Raw genomic sequence first — 17,105 nt, 5'->3', positions numbered from 1 at the left:
TGAACACTGAAGAGGTGAAACAGGAGAGAGAGAGAGAGAGAGAGAGAGAGAGAGAGAGAGAGAGAGAGAGAGAGAGAGAGAGAGAGATCACTACTAGAGCCATGGCTGATAAACATTCTGCTATGCTAATAATGAACACTGAAGAGGTGAAACAGGAGAGAGAGAGAGAGAGAGAGAGAGAGAGAGAGAGAGAGAGAGAGAGAGAGAGAGAGAGAGAGAGAGAGAGAGAGAGAGAGAGAGAGATCACTACTAGAGCCATGGCTGATAAACATTCTGCTATGCTAATAATGAACACTGAAGAGACACTGAGAGGTGAACACAGGACAGGAGAGAGAGAGAGAGAGAGAGAGAGAGAGAGAGAGAGAGAGAGAGAGAGAGAGAGAGAGAGAGAGAGAGAGAGAGAGAGAGAGAGAGAGAGAGAGAGAGAGATCACTACTAGAGCCATGGCTGATAAACATTCTGCTATGCTAATAATGAACACTGAAGAGGTGAAACAGGAGAGAGAGAGAGAGAGAGAGAGAGAGAGAGAGAGAGAGAGAGAGAGAGAGAGAGAGAGATCACTACTAGAGCCATGGCTGATAAACATTCTGCTATGCTAATAATGAACACTGAAGAGGTGAAACAGGAGAGAGAGAGAGAGAGAGAGAGAGAGAGAGAGAGAGAGAGAGAGAGAGAGAGAGAGAGAGAGAGAGAGAGAGAGAGAGAGATCACTACTAGAGCCATGGCTGATAAACATTCTGCTATGCTAATAATGAACACTGAAGAGGTGAAACAGGAGAGAGAGAGAGAGAGAGAGAGAGAGAGAGAGAGAGAGAGAGAGAGAGAGAGAGAGAGAGAGAGAGAGAGAGAGATCACTACTAGAGCCATGGCTGATAAACATTCTGCTATGCTAATAATGAACACTGAAGAGGTGAAACAGGAGAGAGAGAGAGAGAGAGAGAGAGAGAGAGAGAGAGAGAGAGAGAGAGAGAGAGAGAGAGAGAGAGAGAGAGAGAGAGAGAGAGAGAGAGAGAGAGAGAGAAAGTGTCAGAGGAAAAGAGGGGACATTTGACCCGTTTCTATAATGCTGTACCATAATGGGACGTGGAATTACTGTCTGTGTGTGTCTGTGTGTATTGGCTAAGATGGGAAAGGGTAAGATTGAGGTTCTTGGGACAGATGTAATACCTTCCCCCTTCACACAAAGACCACATTGTCTCAGCCCGTTACTGGTGACCAAGATACATCAGCAACTTCCACCCTGCCTATTAGCCTCTCGATCTCCTTCTCTACTGTTTCTACTGGCTCCGTTTGGACTTCCTGTTAAACCGGCGTCCGACAATATATAAACCCTTCACCAAGAGTAAAGGCAGGGATTGGCAGTAGGGTTTTAAGGGTTTGTACGTGTGTGTGTGTGTGTGTGTGTGTGTGTGTGTGTGTGTGTGCGTGCGTGCGTGCGTGCGTGCGTGCGTGCGTGCGCACGCGCGTGACAAAGAGAGCAGGGTGCTGTCTACTCTCGGAGAATAAAACAGATACAAATGTCAGTCACAGCCTTTGGTGACAGTTTGTCGCTTTGTCATTTGACACGCGGCCTGGTGTCACCAGATTATCTCTAGGAGAACAGTAGTGAGCACGAGCCCGTACAGGACAAGAGGGCAATCTGACACATGCACCCAAAGCACCACGTAGCCCTCTGCATATCATCACTGCCACTGGGGCGAGACAGGAGAGACAGGGCGTCAGTCGAGCAGACCGAGAGGGTTTTAATGGGAGACAAAGAAAGAGATGGAGAGATAGAGAGGGATGTGTGTTGGTAGAGAGACTACCCATAAACAGTTGTGCTTTTCTTTGCTAAACCCTCTCTTCCTCCCTTTCAATGTATTCCCTGTCTCTCCCCCTCCCTTGCTGTCGAGTTCCCATTTTTTCTTTCTTTTTCATGCAGTCCCTGCAGTCATCCTTTGCTCCAACCTCTCCCCTCCTCCCTCAAACACGTCTCCCTCTATTCCTCCCCCCTCTGTGGCTCTTATGGCATGGCCAGGCTGGAATTGGCAGCAGGAGAACAGACACACACACACACACACACACACACACACACACAGATTCGCCAGTGTCTCCTTCAGGCTCTAACAAACAGGAGCGGCCATGCCATCCTGGCCAGAGGGGTGCTAGTGGTGACATGAGTGGGGGGGGGATACAGAAAGGGAGGGGGTTGGGGAACGAGGCAGCGGCTCCCCTCAGATGAGTTGACTCTGTGTGTGACGACTAGCTAGCCTCCACCGCCATTGTCTTCCCAGTCCCAACAGAAGCTCACACAGAGAGCCCATGTAGCCTACAGGGTGGGACTGTGGGTCTGGAAAGGGCCTGTGGTGGTGAGGATGCCCACCAATGCAGCTCTGTCTGGTCTAGAGAACTGTAACAATGCACAGAGGGGGACAGAGAGGAGAAGTAGGCAGAAAGTTGGCTGGGCAGCGCTGCCAGCGAAGGACAGAAACAACAGGTTCCTGTGTCCTTCAATGTGGTGTGTGTGTGTGTGTGTGTGTGTGTGTGTGTGTGTGTGTGTGTGTGTGTGTGTGTGTGTGTGTGTGTGTGTGTGTGTGTGTGTGTGTGTGTGTGTGTGTGTGTGTGTGTGTGTGTGTGTGTGTGTGTGTGTGTGTGTGTGTGTGTGTGTGTAATAAACATTTCATGACCCACTGTGTGGCAAAGTACCCTGGAAGCCATGGCAGTGTGCAAAGGAAATCGACAGTTAACATGCAGCAACAGAGGAAGTATTCTGTTGATTACACAGTCACAGCTCTGTTTACTCACTACGAATGTGATACTGATTTTCAGTCATTTTATGAATTCATTTGATTCATATCCATTAGAAGTTAAAGGAAATCCTAAAAATGAAAGTGCATGTGCTTTATAGTACTGAGGGAAAGATGAGTTACCATGTTCAACCAGAAGAGGGCAGTATCCCCAACTGAGACGCAAAGTGTCCTACTCCAACACATTGGGCAAAAGAAAGGTTTTCTCCCATTGACTTTAGTACAGGGAGGAAGAACATTTTCCAACGGCAGACTATGTTAAAACTCCCCATTTGAAAGAAAGCTAGGAAGGAATGATGAACAGAATGTGGCCCAGGTGTGTGCACCCTTCCTTTAAATATAACTAGACATCTGGCCTTCAGCGACTGTGGCGATGCTCAGAGAGAGAGAAAGGCTGAATCGTTGTCAAGGGGAGACCGAGAAATACCTTCTCCCAGCGACCACAAGGTCAGCCTGGCACCGGAATCTCATATCCTCCCCAGCCCTAAAGTGTGAAACGTTTCCTTTCATACGCACACAAAAAAATGTAATCTCAGGCATTTTCTTGTAGAAGTGAGATAAAAAAAAAGAAAAAAAAGAGAAAGTGGTGTAGCTATGGAGGCGGTATGTGTCACAGAGATTGAGTCAAAGTTATTTACTCAAATTTAATTGATATTTTTGGTTTATTTATCTGAAATGAAGTTCACTGGAGGTTCTGTGAATGAACTGAGGAGAAAAAGGCCAAGCCCAGCATGAATGTTCCAGGTCAGTGGTGACTCCTGCTGCAGTGTTTAGAAAATATTCAGATGATTGTCAAGAAGTATCATACAAATACTTCAACCAGTGACGGGCAACTTTGATGGGGGTGGGGGCCACATCCATCCCCCCTACCTTGCCCCTCGTGATAGCAAAGATATACAATATATATACAATATATATATATATACAATATACAATATATATATATATATACACAATATATATATATATATATATATATATAGTTCCGCTGGCCTACTAAAGGAAGCCAGTTGCCCTTCCTGATTTCAATGGTATTCTGAGAAAGTGAGAGTGTCGTGTTATTGAATGTGAATCTGAACACCAGACGGACAGAGAAAGAGAAACAGGTCACGAAACAGGAATTAATACTAAAGGCCAGAGAGGAACAGACAACAGCATATTATTGCCAAATAATCATAAAGACTGTTCGAGAACAAATTTGATTTTCTTTATTTGTGCTATTATATTTAGAATATACTATTATGAAATATTACCTATGATAATGTGACTATGAAAGTAAGGAATTAAGAACTTATGAATTGATGTGTTATGCTTGTGTGTGGAACTGGCAATCAATCAATAAACTGGCAACAAACAGAAAACTTTCCCTATGCCTTATGGGCATTACAATATGGGCATGACAAGCCCTGGGTATGACAAGCCCTGGGTATGACAATATGGGCATGACAAGCCCTGGGTATGACAATATGGGCATGACAAGCCCTGGGTATGACAATATGGGCATGACAAGCCCTGGGTATGACAAGTCCTGTGTATGACAATCCCTGGGTATGACAAGCCCCGGGTATGACAAGCCCTGGGTATGACAATATGGGCATGACAAGCCCTGGGTATGACAATATGGGCATGACAAACCCTGGGTATGACAAACCCTGGGTATGACAAGCCCTGGGTATGACAAGCCCTGGGTATGACAATATGGGCATGACAAGCCCTGGGTATGACAATATGGGCATGACAAGCCCTGGGTATGACAAGCCCTGGGTATGACAATCCCTGGGTATGACAAGCCCCGGGTATGACAAGCCCTGGGTATGACAATATGGGCATGACAAGCCCTGGGTATGACAATATTGGCATGACAAACCCTGGGTATGACAAGCCCTGGGTATGACAAGCCCTGGGTATGACAATATGGGCATGACAAGCCCTGGGTATGACAATATGGGCATGACAAACCCTGGGTATGACAAACCCTGGGTATGACAAGCCCTGGGTATGACAAGCCCTGGGTATGACAATATGGGCATGACAAGCCCTGGGTATGACAATATTGACATGACAAACCCTGGGTATGACAAGCCCTGGGTATGACGAGCCCTGGGTATGACAATATGGGCATGACAAGCCCTGGGTATGACAAGCCCTGGGTATGACAAGCCCTGGGTATGACAATATGGGCATGACAAGCCCTGGGTATGACAATATGGGCATGACAAGCCCTGGGTATGACAAGCCCTGGGTATGACAATATGGGCATGACAAGCCCTGGGAATGACAAGCCCTGGGTATGACAAGCCCTGGGTATGACAATATGGGCATGACAAGCCCTGGGTATGACAAGCCCTGGGTATGACAATATTGGCATGACAAGCCCTGGGTATAACAAGCCCTGGGTATGACAAGCCCTGGGTATGACAATATGGGCATGACAAGCCCTGGGTATGACAAGCCCTGGGTATGACAAGCCCTGGGTATGACAATATGGGCATGACAAGCCCTGGGTATGACAATATGGGCATGACAAGCCCTGGGTATGACAAGCCCTGGGTATGACAAGCCCTGGGTATGACAATATGGGCATGACAAGCCCTGGGTATGACAAGCCCTGGGTATGACAAGCCCTGGGTATGACAATATGGGCATGACAAGCCCTGGGTATGACAAGCCCTGGGTATGACAAGCCCTGGGTATGACAAGCCCTGGGTATGACAATATGGGCATGACAAGCCCTGGGTATGACAAGCCCTGGGTATGACAAGCCCTGGGTATGACAATATGGACATGACAAGCCCTGGGAATGACAAGCCCTGGGTATGACAAGCCCTGGGTATGACAATATGGGCATGACAAGCCCTGGGTATGACAAGCCCTGGGTATGACAAGCCCTGGGTATGACAATATGGGCATGACAAGCCCTGGGTATGACAAGCCCTGGGTATGAAGGTCAACAGTTCTTAAATACGTCGTTAATTCTTTGTTACACGGTTTCTTTGTTTTTGGACCTTAGACGAAGAACAGCTGTTAGGTAACAAAGGGGCTTGGGTTATGTAAATGTTTGTTATGATTTTTTCACCAGAGGAGCTTCGTATCCTTTTTTGTTGTTGAACACTGAACCCGGGGAACGCGTCCGCAAAGCTTCCCATCCAAAACAGTTTGAAAAGTTTCTACATATATAACAACATTTTGTGATGTTTTGCTCATTTTAGTCTTCGACAAGGTTTTCCTGGATGTTTGTGCGCTTGACATTTTGTTTTTCACGAGGCTCGTCAACGTTCGGTCGCTGAAGTCTACGCCCCTTTCGTCGGCGATTGGTCAACAGTAGGGATTCTTCAATGAAGTGTTTGTCGTCATTCGACAGACAGACAACATTGTTTCATGCACATTTTGTCACTTGAGAAATGACTGCACCAAGCATCTTAGTTCTCGATGTAAAATTGTGGACCTAAAACCTCGGCAAAAAAGTAAACATTTATTACAGATTGAGTCAGCTTGGATTCATTTGGAAGTGTACTTGTTGTTATGGCAACTCAAGAGGGACAAACCGTAATATTGCCTCTTTTTTCTTGTTTTTCAAGCGAAGGTTTTTTAAAGGAGTATGCGAGGCACAGACCTTCACTTTGCCGAGTTCTGCTAGAAGCAAACCGAACCTAGTATGTCCTTACACGTCTTCTACCATGGTCAGGAGGGCCATTTTAGAACCTTGTTTACTGGAGCCCTTACAAAGAAGAGTGTGGAGCCCTTACTGGGGCCCTTACAGAGGGAAGTGGAAAGAGAGAGGCAGTAGGCCAAGATATAGAGGTACGATTAAGTAAGGGTGACTGTGTGATAGAAGAGAAAGATACATCATAAGGGGAAGAGTGAGAAACAAGAGTTAGAGAGAAAGACTGAGTGTCTTCTCACCGCTTTGTAGGTCTTCTTCTGTCCGGCGTGTTTGGGTGATTTGCCGGGGTCGGCGCTGATATCTACGTGCATGGCATAGATGATGTCAAAGAAGTCCTCCACCACCGCCACCCTCTTCAGAGAGGAGTCGGACCCAGAGCCCCCATCCGCACACTGCAGGAGAGGAGGAGAGGAGAAGGAGTGGTACGTTAGCAGGCTGGATCCTTTGGATGAGGCCTACAGGCACCAAGGCTACACACACACAGACAAACAAACAAACGAACACACACAGACAAGCACACACACACGCACACACACACACACACACACACACACACACACACACACACACACACACACACACACACACACACACACACACACACACACACACACACACACACACACACACACACACACACACACACACACACACACACACACACACACACACACAGGGAGGCGATTCCCACCCAGCTCTGTATCTCCCACACTGGGAGAGGGAAGGAGAGAAATGCTGGAATATCTGGAAGTCTGGTTAGGAACCTCCCTAATATACCACAAGGTCACTAGAGAGCTGTGTGTGTACTAGGGGGAGGGAGATTGGGAGGGGGAGACCTGCCAGGAGCACGCACACACACACACTTTTAAAATATAATTGACTTAAATCCACAAATCATAATTCATACAAGAATGATTGTAACATTTCAGGACAGGGATATGTGGACAGATAGCACCTTGTTCTCCACACAGCAAGGCTGCCCATGACTGCTGACACAGAGCAGTACATCGCTAACTGCTTCACCTTTGTCTTATGTAGGCCTGCTATCTGAAGGCCAGGTACTGTCAGCCTGTGAACATGACCGAGACTTCCCAAAATCACCACAGCAAGCTTGGACTGGTATCCGATGCTGTTCAGAAATGACACGGGGGGCCTGGTATTTAAGCAGCTTGTCAGAAAAGGCCTGCTCCATGTAGCAGTCCAATGAGAAGCCCACCTCCACACACACACAAACAATATCTGGCTTATTCAGCATACAAGAAAACACATTATCATCGACATCAATCCAGGCTCTTCTGACAAGAGGTCGCTTGTGTATGTGTGCTGTTAGTGAGACCACCTGTCTCACCTCAGTAGCGACCATGTCGACAAGGTGGTCATCTCTAGCAATGTACAAGTCATTATATGAACGGCAACCATTAACAACATGTGCTACAGACTCCATTACAACTCTGGGCGTAAAACTCCAAACGGGATCAGGGTTTGCAGAGTGCCAGAGTGCTAGGCTGTATTTTGTGGGCAGAACTTGAAGCCTCACCTTAACAGTAAAGCAGAGAATGTCCTCGCCAATAGCAGCATTGGTATGCATGCACACAGGGCCGGGTTAATGCAAGGGCTTTACCGGGGCTGAATCCCCTTGGCCCAGGCCCGCAGGGTGGCCCAAAAAACAGATCAAATAAATAAAGGTAAATCGTTCTGAAAAAAGGTTTTAAAAATAATAATAAAGGAAATATATATATATTATATGTGTAGTATATATATATATGTTTTAATGTCACTGCAACCGCCAACCACAGGAAGATCCCAATCTCAGTGAGTGTAGTCAGCCTGCTACTTCCTGCTGCCACTGTTCTAATCATCAGATGGGGGAGGAGAGGAGGTAGGGGGCCCACGTGGGTAACTGGGGGGCCCTGCCTTGATTGGGTAACTTATTAATAAAACATAAAAATAAAAACTGCATTATAAATAAATGTGACTGGTCAACTGTGTGAGTCAGGAGCTGGGCCCAAGAGGCAACATTAAAAAAAATGGTTTTATCCAACCACAGGAGCCGGCTCTAAATGTTCAAAGTACACCAGAGAGCATCATTTACCCACAGAGGATCAATAGTTTATTAAAAAGTACTGTGGATTTAAGTGTTATCACAAGCACATACAGGTATCTTCCAAAATGAAGGAAACACCAACAGAAAGCGTCTTAAAAGAGTGTCGCACCACGATCAGCTGCCAGAACAGCTTCAATGTGTCTTGGCATAGGTTCTACAAGTGGACCTAAACCATGGCATGAAAATGCACCCCTTACCTTAACATATACTTTCTATCCCTTGTTTACTTCCGGGTTTCCGTTATCTTGGCAGTTACTGGTATAACTACAGTCAGAAAGGCCACAGTTTGGGCCTCACACGTTCTAAATAGGCTACAGCTTGTTGTGTTGGGCCATATAATATATAGGAGGCTTTTGTATCACTTAACCATGGCATTTTGACTGTTAAGCTCATGGGTACACCAGGAATGGATGCCAGTCCTGACTTGAATGGGAACTGCCCATCTATAAATTATATTTCTATGGTTGGTTGCAGCTGAAAATCAAATCAAATCCCATTTTATTGGTCACATACACATGGTTAGCAGATGTTAATGTTCTAGTTCCGACAATGCAGTAATATCTAACAAGTCCGATAACAATTTCACAACAACGACCTTATACACACAAGCTGTAGGTTTGCCTTTTGCAGATTTCAAAACACAGTCGCAGGAAAAACGCACAGTTTGAAAAGCAAATGCCTACTGCTGCAAAGAGAACTGTAGAACCAATAGTAACCCTTTGTTCTCAACAACCTCCCATTTGTAGCTAACAGCAGCACTGTTTTTCAAAGTAGCTCATCTTGAGATTGCCATGCCGAGCGCGTCGGCCATCAGCGTGAGTAGCCCATGGCTTCCTCTTCGTCATTAGATGAGTCAGTTTGCCACTGGGCCTTTTATTTAGTAGCCTATGATATAGATACTGTATATATATTGGCTCCTAATATTTGACAATCTGTGTGTCGCTCCATTGGCCTGGGCTAATGATTTGGGCTGGGTTGGTTTGAATTCAAGACCCGATTGATCTCAGTTTTGTCGGAGTAGGCACTCATGTTGGTCATTTGTGTGGTATTCAACAAGATTCAGCTAATAGTTTTTAAAAATGCAACAAAAATAATAATAATAATTGACGCTGCAACAAAAGAAAATCCCCATGTGTGAAAATCCTGTATGTATCCTGCATGTATCCTGTATGTATCCTGTATGTATCCTGTATGTATCCTGTATGTATCTGTATGTATCTGTATGTATCTGTATGTATCCTGTATGTATACTGTATGTATCCTGTATGTATCCTGTATGTATCTGTATGTATCCTGTATGTATCCTGTATGTATCTGTATGTATCTGTATGTATCAGTATGTATCTGTATGTATCTGTATGTATCTGTATGTATCCTGTATGTATCTGTATGTATCTGTATGTATCTGTATGCATCCTGTATGTATCCTGTATGTATCCTGTATGTATCTGTATGTATCATGTATGTATCATGTATGTATCATGTATGCCACTTGGCAAATGTTACTATGGCTTTATTATAAAAGGGCTCTTTCATCAAAAGTACATTTACCATTGTTTACTGATGTTGTGCCAGAAAGGGGTTTGAGGTGGTCTGATAAAAAAAATAAACAATGCAATAGGGCATATGATTTCTTAATCTGGCCCTGCACACACACACACACAAAGAAAACAAGGCAGGGAGGAGATTCCCACCCAGCTCTGTATCTCCCACACTGGGAGAGAGAAGGAGAGAAATGCTGGAATATCTGGAAGTCTTGATGGGAACCTCCCTATTCTCCCACAAGGCCAGCAGAGAGCTGTGTGTGTAGTAGGGGGAGGGAGATTGGGAAGGGGGATACCTGCCAGGAGCGCGCGCGCGCACACACACACACACACACACACACACACACACACACACACACACACACACACACACACACACACACACACACACACACACACACACACACACACACACACACACACACACACACACACACAAAGTCCCTGTGAAAAAACAGCAGGTGATGCATTTAAATGCACTTTAAATTTCTACAGAGAAATGGCTCTTTGAAGCGTATTTTTTCATAGCCTTTGTTTGATTGTTTGTTTCTTTCACTGGCTGGTGAATCATTGTATTCTCATCCTGGCTAAAGTGTGTGGTCAACAAACGGACAAAACCGTCATGGTAAGAGGGGTGAGGTGAGATCTTTTTTCTTTCTTCAGGACCTTCAAAATGACTATAGGCAACAGAACCAAAACTACTCTCCACCTTAGAAAATATGAACAAAACATTACATTTAATGAAGTCATATCATTCTCATTTTGTGGAATTCGTCATATTTCCATCTTCACAATTGATAATGAATCTATCAGGATCCATGGCCCATCTTTACACGAATCCTGTTCAGAGATCCAAGCTCAAGCTTCAACAGCACAAAAGAGCACACCACACAAACAGGTCCTGGCTAGAAATGGGTGTGGGGGAAAAACCATTCTACTTCCAACCAGCATTCTGCTCACCATAAGGCAAAACTTGCTGCCATGACAACCGGAGTGCCAACCTCGTGGGCAGGTGTGCGGGGCAGCGGGTCATGTGACACAGGCTGCACCTAGTAAAACTTGAATTGTGTCAACAAACGGTGTGTGGATTTACACATGATCCAAAATACCCCTCCACACAAGTCACACGCACCACATTCTCTCTGACTCGTTCCTCTTTTTTTTTTTGTCTCCATCTACATCTGCCCTTGTTTTATGCTCTAACCTTCTATTTCTTTAATATGGTCTCATCTCTCCACAGTCGTTCTCTCCTAATGCGAGGATATTCCCAGTATGTGAGCTGAGCTGAGGAGAGATGTCTGTCTGTCTTGTGTTGCTGGGCACGCCACTCCACTGGCTTTGTGTGGGACTCATTGGAGCCAACAGATGAACATGGGGGAGGTTTTGTGTGTGTTGGGGGGTACTTCTCTCCTCGTTGCTGTTTAAAACGTTGATCCCTGTGCATCCTTTAACAGAAGCAATAGACAGGAAGTCAGTAAATGCACTAACGCACTCACCCCCCCCCCCAACCCCACTCGCACTCCTCCTTCCCCCTAAACTTCCTCTATCCTCTCAGAATCCCTCACCACCCTCCTTTTTCCTCCCCTTCCAAATCCTTTTTTCCCCCTTAGTCTACAAGTTATTCCTTCTGCTAGCCTGTCTTTCTGCCCCCCCCCCCCGGTCTCACCCTACCCTTCTCACCCTACCCTTCTCACCCTACCCTTCTCACCCTACCCTTCTCACCCTACCCTTCTCACCCTACCCTTCTCACCTTACCCTTCTCACCCTACCCTTCTCACCCTACCCTTCTCATCCTACCCTTCTCACCCTACCCTTCTCATCCTACCCTTCTCACCCTACCCTTCTCATCCTACCCTTCTCACCCTACCCTTCACACCCTACCTCCCTCTGCCGCTCTCCCTCGCTCCGGCTGTCACTAGCGGCAGGTAACGAGGGTTGCCATGGCAGCATGGAGCGGCGCGCGGCATAGAAATAAAAAGAAAGGCTTAATGGATGGACAGGCGGCCATTGCGAGTGTACCCACAAGAGCAAAACAGGAACAAAAAGCAGGAAATAAAAGCAGGAAGTGTACCCATAAATGAGTCACGCGATTTGTTGATTCAACAAAGTCACATCAGTTAACATAATTTGAATGAAACATTACCATGGAAATGATTGTGTCACAATACCAGGCAGTCATTGTGCACCCATGAGTTGACCAGTCAAATTGCCAGGGTTAGAGGTTCCAAGCCCGTTCTATTCATTATATTTCTATGACGTGCGGGGCAGAGGGGGCTGCATGCTTCTAAAGCGCCAGCTCTCTACACGCCCGACGTAACCCTAGTGATGATGATGATGAGGATGCTATTTCTCATTGACAGGTAGAGGCATCGATGAGACAAGGGGACTGTTGTTGATTACTCTATAGATGACCGGATAACATTTGACATTAACATAGGACAATGCTGGGTCTTATTTGTCTGTTGCAAAAAACGTTTACTACAGTGTGTCATAAAGAATACTACCATGCTCTGAAGCTTGTAGAGCTGCATGGTGTGCCACTGTGTCAGCTCCAGCAGTCATGTCCTTTACAGGGAGGTCAAAGGAGAGGAATTCACTGGCCCACACCCACCATACCACTCTACCTCCAGGAGGTATGACTACTACCAGGGAAGGACACGTGGGCTGCCTGCCTACCCACTGTCCCTGTGGCTGCCTGGGACATATGATGACGCACCCCCCCCCCCCCCCCCCCACACTCCCATCCTCTGCCCCCATACGGTTGTAGGGCACATCAGCGGCCCGGGACGATAGCGTGTGCGACAGCAGAAACCTGCGTGTACTGATATATGTGGGGCACGGGGGGGGGGGGGTAACAGCAGACAGGACAGGACAGTGGGCACCCCCTCGCCTCCAACCCCCACTCCCTGCCTGCCCGGCGATGGGATCAAAGTCACAGCACAGGGAGAGAGAAAAAGAAAGGGAAAGAGGGTTAGGGATGCCTGCCGCACATAACCGAACAAACAAACATACATAAACATGTAGCTTATGTACAGGCAACTGCCAACATATAATGGAAACACTTGAGTATATGAGGGATACAAAGTACATTGACAGCAGGACCTTCCACACAGGTGTGCTTCTTGAACACTTTTTGGGGGGAGATTCTGAAGCGGCGCCTGGGACAACGTTTCCCCCCCGCCATCAACAAAACACCAAATGATGGAATTTCTCGTGGAAGAAGGGTGTCGCATCCCTCCAGTAGAGTTCCAGACACTTGTAGAATCTATGTCAAGGTGCATTGAAGCCGTTCTGGCTCGTGGTGGACCAACCCTCTATGAAGACTCTTTATTTTGCCATTTCAGGAAGCCCTCGTGCACCCGTGCATACACACATACACATGTAAATACTGCTCATGCATGGGAGTGAATTATGGTCGTAGAGAACAAAGTTCAGCTGGATAGCATCCAATTTAACCAAGGTATAGTCCGAGGCAGCAGGCAACACACACAAACACAAAACCTTTTGATATATGATGCTGACACTGGACCCTGACAAGAAAGCAACAGAGGGGCATGAAAGCGAACAGAGTGAAACAACCAAAGGGTAGAAATAAGTGTCCTGCTATGTTTTTTGACGACCTTACAATGCGAGGAACTGTGCTTACTGTGCCACCATCACAGTTGGGCGTTTATCTATCGTTCCATCTATCTCGCCATCTCATCTCTCTATCCCTAACTCCCTCCATCTCCCTCTGTGATGCCTCCCTCGACCCTACACTCCCAAACTCCCCTCATCCCTGCTCTCTCTCTCAATCCCTCTCTGCCCGGCTCCATCCCCTTTTCCACCGCACCTCCAGGCCTGTGGTCTCTCCAGCGGCACATAATTAGTGCAGCCTTCCTCCTCTCTTTCCCTCCTTCTACCTCTCTCCATCCCCCCCATCTCTCTTTCTGCCTTTCTCGCTCTCTTCAACTCCCCCGTCCCGTTCCAAACAGCCCTGTTGCTAGGAGACGCGAGGGGTCGATTCAGTAAACGGCTGCCTGGCCCTCGCCCTGCCAGCCCACCCCCTCTCCTCCTCTCCCGTGGACGGCTCGGAATGGAGGGATGAAGGGATGGAGGAAAGAGGAGAGCAGCAGTGTGCACAGCCCCTGCAGACGGGAGTGAGTGTGTCCAGCTGCAGAAGCAAGCAGATGCAGACAACCTGCTTCACTTCCAGGACACACACACACACACATATGCTCACAAACATGCTCATCAAGAGCACACATGTAGACAGGCCCATAATCAAACACACAAACACACAGAAAGCCATCCCATACTCAAGCTTAAAATAACAAAAGACCCAGCTGGTGTGATAACATCAATGATAAAACATCTCCTAACCATACTAACATAAGCAGCCTGGCTTTCTATCCGCTGGGGTGTGTGTGTGTGTGTGTGTGTGTGTGTGTGTGTGTGTGTGTGTGTGTGTGTGTGTGTGTGTGTGTGTGTGTGTGTGTGTGTGTGTGTGTGTGTGTGTGTGTGTGTGTGTGTGTGTGTGTGTGTGTGTGTGTGTGTGTGCGTGTGTGTGTGTGTGTGTACATGCAGCCCCATGCCTTTGTTTTTTTGCCAACAGTTATTAAGCCCAGATATAGTACTAGTATATACCGCTGCCAATTCCCTAATCATCCTCTTTATGCATCGGACAACCTCATCATTGTGGTGGGTAGTGGGTACGCCTCGGAGCAGGCTGCAGGCTGCGGGCTGCGGGCTGCAGGCAGGCACAGCTGCAGTGGAATGTGGCTCTCCAAAGCATACGTACGTTGGTGACCTGTTTATGTTCTCTTCTGTTCTCTCCAGTCAGTCAGTCAGAGAGAGAGAGCGAGACAAACAAGAGACACCCCTTTAAGATGAGCCGTCCCAGAAACACAATACAGATGGGGCTCAGGGAGAGAGAGAGAGGGAGAGAGAGAGAGAGAGAGAGAGAGAGAGAGAGAGAGAGAGAGAGAGAGAGAGAGAGAGAGAGAGAGAGAGAGAGAGAGAGAGAGAGAGAGAGAGAGAGAGAGAGAGAGAGAGAGAGAGCGATGGGTACAGAGAGAAAGAAAGAAAGAATAGGAGACAGAGAGACAGGGAAGAGGCTGGGGAAAAGGTTTAAGTGTATTGTGTTCACAGCTCTCTGTTATCTCTCAGTGAATCTGACAGCCAGTCCCATTTTATGGGCCAATCTTCCCTAAATGGCTGCGTTAGTAAACAAACTGATTACAGATCAGGGTGTCCACAGGGTGCCCAGCGTGTGCCAACCAGGTCAAGGCTCTGTGTCTGCATGTCGTCACAGCTTCCAGAGGGCTGGGTGGCACAGTCTGGCATAGCAGAATGGCTACAGCCGCGCTTCTCCTCCGTTCCCCATCTTACTATGCCCATCCCGTTTTTCTCCCTCTCTCAAAATCCTCTCTCCTTCGCTCTCATTCTTGCCCCTGTTCCATCTCCCTCCTCCCCCACCTCTCTCTGTATCTTTCTTCACCCTATCCTGCTCTCTCTACCCCCCCCCACCCCACCCTATCCTCTCTCCTCTTTCCCTCCTCTTCTTCTCTCCAGTCCTTTGACCATGCTTCATTATGTTAGCGTTAGTTGGGTTACGGTGCTGGCGGGCTCCTCCTCTGCTCTCTCTCCAGTCGAGGATTGAAACACTCGACAATCCCAATATCCCTCTCCAGACACTCCAGTTCACTTCTCTATGCCTCCCCTCATCCTCCCCTCGTCCCTCATCTCCTCACCACCCCAGCGTGCTCACACGCTGCCTGCTATGTTGTATCGCCCACTTTCTGTACCACCCAGCAGCAGGAGAAATATAACACAACTACACACATCATGGAATGAATACCCCAGTAGCCCACCTGTTATAGGGACTACCAATAACATCATGGAATGAATACCCCAGTAACCCACATGTTATAGGGACTACCAATAACATCATGGAATGAATACCCCAGTAACCCACCTGTTATAGGGACTACCAATAACATCATGGAATGAATACCCCAGTAACCCACCTGTTATAGGGACTACCAATAACATCATGGAATGAATACCCCAGTAACCCACATGTTATAGGGACTACCAATAACATCATGGAATGAATACCCCAGTAACCCACATGTTATAGGGACTACCAATAACATCATGGAATGAATACCCCAGTAACCCACATGTTATAGGGACTACCAATAACATCATGGAATGAATACCCCAGTAACCCACCTGTTATAGGGACTACCAATAACATCATGGAATGAATACCCCAGTAACCCACATGTTATAGGGACTACCAATAACATCATGGAATGAATACCCCAGTAACCCACATGTTATAGGGACTACCAATAACATCATGGAATGAATACCCCAGTAACCCACATGTTATAGGGACTACCAATAACATCATGGAATGAATACCCCAGTAACCCACCTGTTATAGGCGTCATCAGTGTCTTTAGCTGTATCGCTACTTGCAGCAAAGCTGCAGAAGTGATACTGGTATTATCACCACCGTTGTCATTACAGCATGCTTTACGGAGGGAGCGTTGCTTGTTGCGTTGCAATTACCCTGTACAGACAAACAGACAGACTCAGGCCCCAGTCCCAGTGAGGCGCCGTAGCAGGGCTAATTATCCAGCGGCGTTGGCAGAGCAGAGAGGGGCACAGTGAGAGGAGGGGGATGGGAGGATGGGTGTGTAGCGAGGGGGAGGGGGTTGGAGAGGCAGTCCTTTGTCCCACAGCAGCATCCTCTCCTGAGAGAGACGGGAGAAAGAGGAGGCATCATGGGGATTTCACAAAGCCATGCTCTCTAAATCCATCCTTTGCACTCCCGCTCCATCGCCACCTCTCCCCGCTGCTCTCTCCCTCGCGCCGTCTCCCTCTCGCACACCGTAGAGCACACTCAGCCAGAACCTACAGAAGACCGAGAGTGTGCGAGGACATTCCACTTGTTCATTCAGTGAGTGACTGGGTGAGTCGGGATGGGTCATGCCTCGTGCACATAGTACAGGTCA

At 47.3% G+C, this 17,105-nt stretch overlaps 1 protein-coding gene across 1 annotated transcript in view; it reads right to left on the bottom strand.

Annotated features, from left to right (window-relative positions):
- The window catches only part of LOC124017521 (nucleolar protein 4-like), an 84,149-nt gene that overhangs the window by 39,140 nt on the left and 27,904 nt on the right, over nt 1-17,105 (bottom strand). Inside the window, exon 2 of the mRNA XM_046332738.1 lies at nt 6,690-6,842. Within this exon, the coding sequence (XP_046188694.1) occupies nt 6,690-6,842 (153 nt within the window). The remainder of the gene's footprint in view (nt 1-6,689; nt 6,843-17,105) is intronic.

This window comes from Oncorhynchus gorbuscha, linkage group LG03 (assembly GCF_021184085.1).
Source record: "Oncorhynchus gorbuscha isolate QuinsamMale2020 ecotype Even-year linkage group LG03, OgorEven_v1.0, whole genome shotgun sequence".
Taxonomy (NCBI): Eukaryota; Metazoa; Chordata; class Actinopteri; order Salmoniformes; family Salmonidae; genus Oncorhynchus; species Oncorhynchus gorbuscha.
Note: the sequence above shows the minus strand (reverse complement) of the source record. Positions and strands in the feature narration are given on the sequence as shown.